This window comes from Otolemur garnettii, unplaced genomic scaffold (assembly GCF_000181295.1).
Source record: "Otolemur garnettii isolate 467f Iridium unplaced genomic scaffold, OtoGar3 scaffold00198, whole genome shotgun sequence".
NCBI lineage: Eukaryota > Metazoa > Chordata > Mammalia > Primates > Galagidae > Otolemur > Otolemur garnettii.
Window position 1 is genome coordinate 300133 of NW_003852593.1, and position 7282 is coordinate 307414.

The 7282-nt window shown below is 55.6% G+C and overlaps 1 protein-coding gene across 1 annotated transcript in view; it reads right to left on the reverse strand.

The window, feature by feature from the left end:
- GAK (cyclin G associated kinase) overlaps positions 1–7282 on the reverse strand; it is a 61949-nt gene that overhangs the window by 28882 nt on the left and 25785 nt on the right. The window contains exons 8-11 of the mRNA XM_023507700.1: positions 5618–5753; positions 5124–5236; positions 3292–3379; positions 2803–2926 (exon numbers count right to left, since the gene is read on the reverse strand). Of these exons, the coding sequence (XP_023363468.1) occupies positions 2803–2926; positions 3292–3379; positions 5124–5236; positions 5618–5753 (461 nt within the window). The remainder of the gene's footprint in view (positions 1–2802; positions 2927–3291; positions 3380–5123; positions 5237–5617; positions 5754–7282) is intronic.

The window sequence follows — 7282 nt, forward strand, 5'->3', positions numbered from 1 at the left end:
ACAGTGAGTAGGGTGTCAGCCCCATATACCAAAGGTGGTGAGTTCAAACCCAGCTGCGGCCAAACTGCAACAACAAAAATAAAATAAATAAATAACTTAAAAAAAAAAAAAAAAAGGGTGGTGCATGTGGCTCAAAGGAGGGTGGGGTGCCAGCCCCATATGCCGGAGGTATCGGGTTCAAACCCACCCCTGGCCAAAACTGCAAAGAGAAAAAAGGGGGGGGGGAATAATACTCCAGTACAAAGTACTTGCTGTATTTTTTCCATAAGAAAAATTAGTATTTAGTGTCATCTAAATATCAGTAAAAAAACAAAGCTAAAAGCCCAGGAGTAAAAAGAGCAAACGATGATTATAGGTAAGTTCCTGGAAGATGCGCAAGGGAGGAGGGCCCCTGTTGAGCCTGGCCTGGGGGCTCCCAACATGTGTGCAAGCAGAACAAACATGCTAGACCCACACCTGGGGGTGGGTGTCGCTCAGGCCTCCAGGCCTGGCTTCCTTACCCCAGAGCAGCACAGGTAACAGGGAGCCCAGTGCCAGCCCCAGACACTGTGAGCTCCCTGCTCCCAAGGCAGCATGTATGTACACACCTTGGCCACCTGAAGCATGTGGCTCAGAGGCAGATCATATGCAAGGTTAACCCTGGGCCCGGATTTGGGGAGGTTCCCACCACCCCCAGAACAGATGGGTCTACCTCGTTGGTCCTCCCTGGGTGGAGATGGCAGAGCACCCTATGCCCCTCCCATAAGAGCCCAGGTCCCCTGCGATGGCACACCCCCCCCCCAACTGGGGAGCTACATATAACTGGGGCATCCAGGGAGGACCCTGAAGCTACAAGTGGCACCTTGCATGTACCCCACATGCCTATTTCTGCTGCTGCCTGTGCTGTATCCTCGCTCTGGAGCAGACTATGGCTGTGACACCAAGTCCTTCTGGCCAATCACCCAACCTGGGGGGGTGTAGGGGATCTCTGATGTGCGTCTCCTCCCTCCCTGCCCTCCCTACTCCAATCTGGACACTGAACAGTCAGTTTCTCACCCTTCTGGGTTTCCTCCAGCCCTGGTTCCTTTAAGTGAATACCCATTTTAAAACTAATTTTATTTTCACATCATATAAGATGTTTCTATATTTCCAGAGTAAAAGTTTTGAAATCAGATTCTGTAAGCCGTTACTTATGTTTGTTTGCTCACCCAAAGCACTGCCTATGAGAACACAAACATGAACACAGCTTTACCCATCTCCACCGCTCTCAGCCACCAGCCCTAGACACTGCATTGCTGAGGGCTCTGCTCTCCTGCTGCCCACCCGACCACTAAGAAATGGTTATCTGGGTCAAGGCTTAATGTCCCTTTCATTTTTCAGAGTGAGTTAGGCAGCTGCTCCATGCCCACCCAACACAGTAATCATCTGTTCACTGCCATTTGGGGGGCTGCAACTCCTACGGAGACGTCCCCAGTCTTGAACCCATAAGAACACCACATGGAACCATGTGACCTTCCCAGAGGGATGCCATATTCAGGCAGTGGGCATGGGGACCAAGAGGAAGACACACTGGACAGTGGCCAAGAAAGCTTGGCCAACACCTGGCCTTAGACACGGCTCTGCAGCCAGCAGACCCCTGACCTGCCCTCGAGGCTCATGCCAACCATGGCTCCAGCTGGTGGGGAGAAGGGCACCCTAAAGCATGTACAGAGCACCCCATGGCACATGCCACCAGAGCCAGGACCCTGCAGAAGCCACAACCCCACCTAGCAGATGGAGGGCCAGGCCCTGGACCCAGGTGCTGCTTGGGAACTTCCCTGCCACTATGATGTCAGCAGGAGGGGCTCAGCTACATCCAACACCCTGCCCAGGACACACACAGAATGTGTCCAAGTTTCTTGTCGCAAAAGGTCATATCAAGGACAAAGCACATGGTGCAGCACACATGTTCACAGGTATGCTCACACGTGTTCACCATGGGCTCACAAGTGTTCACAGGTGTGCTTGCATACGTTCACCATGTGCTCAAACATGTTCACTGTGCACTCACACATGTTCACAGTATGCTCACACGTGTTCATGTATGCATTCACACTTGTGAACACATACTTGCCCTTAGACGCAAGCACATACTTTCAGAAACACAGACACACATACACCTGCCTGGTGCTGTGAATGTCTGTAGAAATAAAGCGAGGACCACAGCACAAAGAAAGGACAGAGGTGGGCAATACTGACTGGGGCAGAAGGAACAACCCACAGACACCCTCAAGCCTGAGTGGCAAGAGCACCAGGCTCCCCAGGTGCTCAGCTGCCCTCAGTGACAGAGAGACTATGTTCTGGCACATTCCACCGTGGTCCATGAGCAGAGGGTGCCACAGGAACCCTGCACACACATGCACTCTTCTGGGACAGGCACCCACAGTGTGTCCACACTCATGCCCACCGCAGGGAAGTCTGGGCAATGAGCAGTTGGACTGGGGTGACCCCGCGGGGAGATGCTGCCACGCTCACTGCACACCACAGAGAGGAGAGAGCCCCATGAGGGCGTCACCACAGCAAGACTCAAAAAAACTGGGTGTGCCATGTGGGTCCCCAGGCCTCTGTACAGTAGGGCCCCACAATGCGGCTGACAGAAGGGCATCACCCAGCAGCACAGGGGCAGTGGATGCACTCAGCACCTCAGAATAACAGGAATGCAAATCCTATAGGGGGCTTTGGGGCTCCTGTGTGGCTTTTCCACAGCAGACAAGAAGTAGGGCTGGGGGTCTGGGCTATACCCAGATGAGCCCAGAAAACATGGCCTACGTGCCTCACACTTACTTAGCAACTGACTGTATGACCTTGGAGGACGTGTCCTTGATGTTGGTGAATAGCCGCTCGGTACCACCCCGCAAGATGTCCAGGAAGCCGCTGTAGGACTGGTCATATTCTACCAGAGCCAGGCCTGTAGGGAGAGATGGTCTCAGCCAGCCATGGCGGGTATGGCCTAAGAGGAACTCGGCCCCTTGAGAGCCTCTCCAGGTAGCCAGTGGAGCCCCATCGGCCAACTGCTTGTGCCAGGGCTCAGCCGGCGACCACAGAGGCTGGGCCCAGGAAACAACCCAAGGGCCCAGTCAAGTCCCTCCACATTCCCAAATAGTGACAGGGATGAGGAGATGGGGGAGGGGGGGAGATGAAATCAGGAAGATCTTGGTGCACCGTTAGCCGGCACCTCTCAAGGCTGTGTCCTGAGTGCTGAGCTCTTAGCATCCTGGCCAGGCTGCCAGCCTCATAGAGCAGGACAGCAGTGTTCTAGGGCCAACATACTACCTGGACTGTAGCCACTGCTGGCAGGGCCTCCAGGAAGGGGCCCTCGGGATGGAACAGCATTTCCATGGCCTCCGTTCTGCTCAAGGAGCTGCAATGATTGAAAGATACAAGAGTTGGTTCCTGAATTGACCTTGGCAAGAGTCAGAGTGACAATTCCCACCTTCTCAGGCCACAGAGAAACCACTTGCACCTACTTGGCTCCCATACCTGGTCCACTGTAAAGTCTGAGCAGACAACCTGAACCCAGGGCGGGTCATGCATGGCAGCCCTGTGAGACCCAGACAAACCGGGCCTGCTTCTTGGCACCCTATGTCTGATCTGACCCTCAGACCCAGAGACTGCTCATGCTCTCCCACCACCTGCCCCAGTCTGTTCACCCGTGGACACAGACACGCCAACCTGAGCTGAGGTTCCCTCATCTCAGGCCCAAGCTCTAGGGCCCAGCAGCTCACCGCCTCCTTGGCAGTATAGTGTTTTTACTTCACCCTATGCTCAGCCCTTGCTGGGTGGCCTGGGCAGGGATTTGATGCTCGTCCCCTAGGTCCTCATCTACAAGCACACAAAGCAGAGCACTCAGGCAACATCCACAAGGCCTGTGACTGCAGCAGCACCTATTGCCCCAGTACCCCATACATCTGCTGCTACCCAAAGCTTCTGAGGAGAACAGAAAGCAGAGCTCCTGTAGCTTCTGCCTCCTCGTCCTCCTGAAAGACCCCACAAGCTTCCTGACAAGGCCAGCGACAACATGGACACCCCAACCGCAGCACACCTGGACTTTGGCATGCACAGCTTGCGGGGTGGGCACTCCCCTCAGCCCTATAGATCTCAGTCGCCAGAAGAACCGTCCCCCCCCAAAGGCTCTGCCCCTGAAACCCCCAGGCCCCTGGGCTGTACATGCACTGCTGCCCCCATGGGAATCGCAGACCAGCCACTCCCACATCCATCTCCTATCTCAGGGCCCCTGTCCACAGACAAGAACTCAGGACGGCAACTGTGATGTTTCCTTCTTGGGCTTTATGTCTACCCAGGCAACAGCAGGGCTGGCCCCTCATGACTAGCCCCACAAAGGGCCCTGAGAAGTCTTGTGTCAGCCATGATGGAGGAAAAGGGCCCAGCAGCTCAAAGTACCTGCAGTCCAAGAACCAAGAGTCTGGGTCACAGAGCAAGACCGGAGAGCTTCACCCACCAGGGAGATGGGCAGTGCCAGGGAGGCGGGGCCCCACAAGTCCTGATTTGAGCGGTGTGCATAAGTGGTGGGGGCCCCAAAGATGCCAGAGACCCCACCTGCTCCCTGTGGTGGGGGACCAGATCTCAAGTCTGCTCTGATCACAGAACCTGGTGCAGGTGACCATCTGCCCACCCCTGGGAGTTGGAAAGGCCTAGAGGGCAACTTCTAGCTGCCCTGTGCTGGTGCCTGCTTGGCCTAACTGCTCTCCATAAGCGCATGGCCACATGGGGTCTCAGCCTAGCACGCCTACAAGCCCTGAAAGCCGTCAGTAGCCAGGGGAGGCTGAAAATAGACCCTACCCAGGCTGAGCCCCAAGACCTGAAGCAGGAAACCCAGTGAGACACATGGGACACTGACCTCAGGCTGCAAGACACAGGGACGACTCATGCTCTGCCCAAATCCAGGGAAAAACCAACAGAAAGGCACCTGTGGAGCGACCTCAGGGCTCCTATGCCCTGCCTAAGCCTCTGCAACCACTAACCCAGAGCCCCGCCCCAACACTAGACCTGAATTCTGGGGCTGCAAGACTCCATAGTAAAGTATGTGTGGGCCGATCACAGGCAGCCCTGGGGCCCAGTGCCCTACTCAGCTGTGCCACCCTCACCTCTGTGATGGGGGACTTAGGGTTCACGTTCCTGGCAGCTGCGATCTCCTGCAGCTGGCGCACCACCTCAGTGATGGACAGCCGCTCCTCCGGGTTGACCTTCAGCATGGCACCTATGGCAGAGGCACAGCAGTACAGAGTGGCCCCACGTGGCACTGTGACCCTGGGGTCCAGAGAGATGGTGCCACGTGCCTGAGAGGTCACAGGGAACTAAGGGGCCACATACTCACACATCGTCTCTTTCAAAGCAAGCAAGGGAATAAGGAAGGGAAGAGTAACACAGAACTGAACAGAATCATCCAACTGCCACTCACAGCCTGGCAGACTCACCCACGATTGAGTGGATGAGACTTTGCAGAAAAGCCCCATCAGGGATGTGTCAAAACAAGGGCCACAGGTGGGAGACAGGGGAGTGCCAGCCAGTGAGCAGTGCCCACAGCCTAACAGGGTAGTGGCCCTGGCTCCTGCCCTAAGCGTCCACCATGGGGACTTACGGATGAGGTCATGGAAGACGGTGTACCGGGTGTCAGTCAGAGGAATCACATACTTCCCGTTGACAATTCGGAGTTTCGCTCCATCCTCAAAAGGGTGTTGCTGGAAGCACAGCAGGTACAGGATGCAGCCCAGGGCCTGGGGGAGAGGGGAGGCCGAGAGCTCAGGGACTGGGGGAGAGTGGAGGCCAAGTACCCAGGGCCCGAGGAAGAGTGAGGCCAAGCGCCTGGGGTCTGGGGGAGAGCAGAGGCCGAGTGTCCAGGGCCCAGGGGAGAGCAGAGGCCAAGAGCTCAGGGCCTGGGGGAGAGCAGAGGCTGAGCATCCAGGGTCTGGGAGAGAGCAGAGGCTGAGAGCTCAGGGCCTAGGGGTGAGTAGAGGCTGAGCGCCTGGGGCCTGGGGGTGAGCAGAGGCCAGGAGCCCATGGCAGACAGAAACCAGGACACAGGATAGGTGCCAGGGTTGGAGGAGCACCCAGTGGACGAGGAGCTCCTTTCATGGGTTCCAGCTTTTGTAGTGCTTTATGCTTGAGCCAGACTTTGGCCATGACTTACAAAGAACAACCTAGCTAAGCAAATCTAGCAACGGCCCTCCCCACCACATGGGGAGCCATGTTCTTTCCATCCTTGCCCACCACAAAGAACTACCTGGGCCACAGTTGTAAATAAACTCCAAACTCTTATTCTGAATCAACACATCCCTTTCAAAATTAAACAGGGAGCCCACATTCACGTGTGTGGGCTCTAAGGCTGAGGGATACCAACACAGACCTTGCTGTGCAGGGCAGGTACCCACTGTCCTCAGTGATGGCAGAGCAGTGCAGAGAACGAGCTGCACCACCCGGAAGGAGAGGATGAAACACAGGGAACCAGACACAGTCAGCTGAGGACATCCACAGAACAAGTCCTGAAGGGACTATCAGGCTCTCCTGGTCACTCTACCCACAATACTCAGTTACAAGGACTCAAAGAGGGAGTGGTGAGACTTCAATATCAATATTTGATTTGGCCAAGAGTAAGTGCACACTAGGGCACTGGGACTTCACAGAGCTGTGTCCCTGCTGGGACATTGCTGGGGTGACACCAGTTAAAGACACCATGGGTACCCATCACCCACACATTTGAGAGGACAAAGGTCTTCAACCTGGAGCACCAGGAACAGATGCAGCATGTCCATATGGGCCTGTGCAGGACTCTCACAAAGCCCAAGTAGGAGGTCCGAGGCACAGGCCACAGGTCCTTGGGCCAGCTTGAAGTGATGATGCACAATGCCCATTCCTAAGAGAACCTCTGGACACACCAGGGCAGGGTGAGCAGACAACTCAGGGGCAGCATAGGGCATGACACACCCCACTGGACTCAGAGAAGGGACAGGAGACCCCTGGGCCCTGCCCTCACGCGGGTCTCCTGGGCCAACCTCAGCTCCACAGGGCTCAAGTCACCTCTGTGAAAGGCAGTCATGAGTGAGTCTTAAGAAGATGAAGACACAGCTTGGCACCCAAACACAGTGATTATGGTGCCAGCCACATACATCGAGGCTGGCAGGTTTGAGCCCAGCCTGGGCCTGCCAGACAGCAATGATTTCTATAGCCAAGAAATAGCTAGGTGTTTTGGTGGGCACCTGTAGTCCCAGCTACTTGGGAGGCTGAGGCAAGAGAATCACTTAAGCCT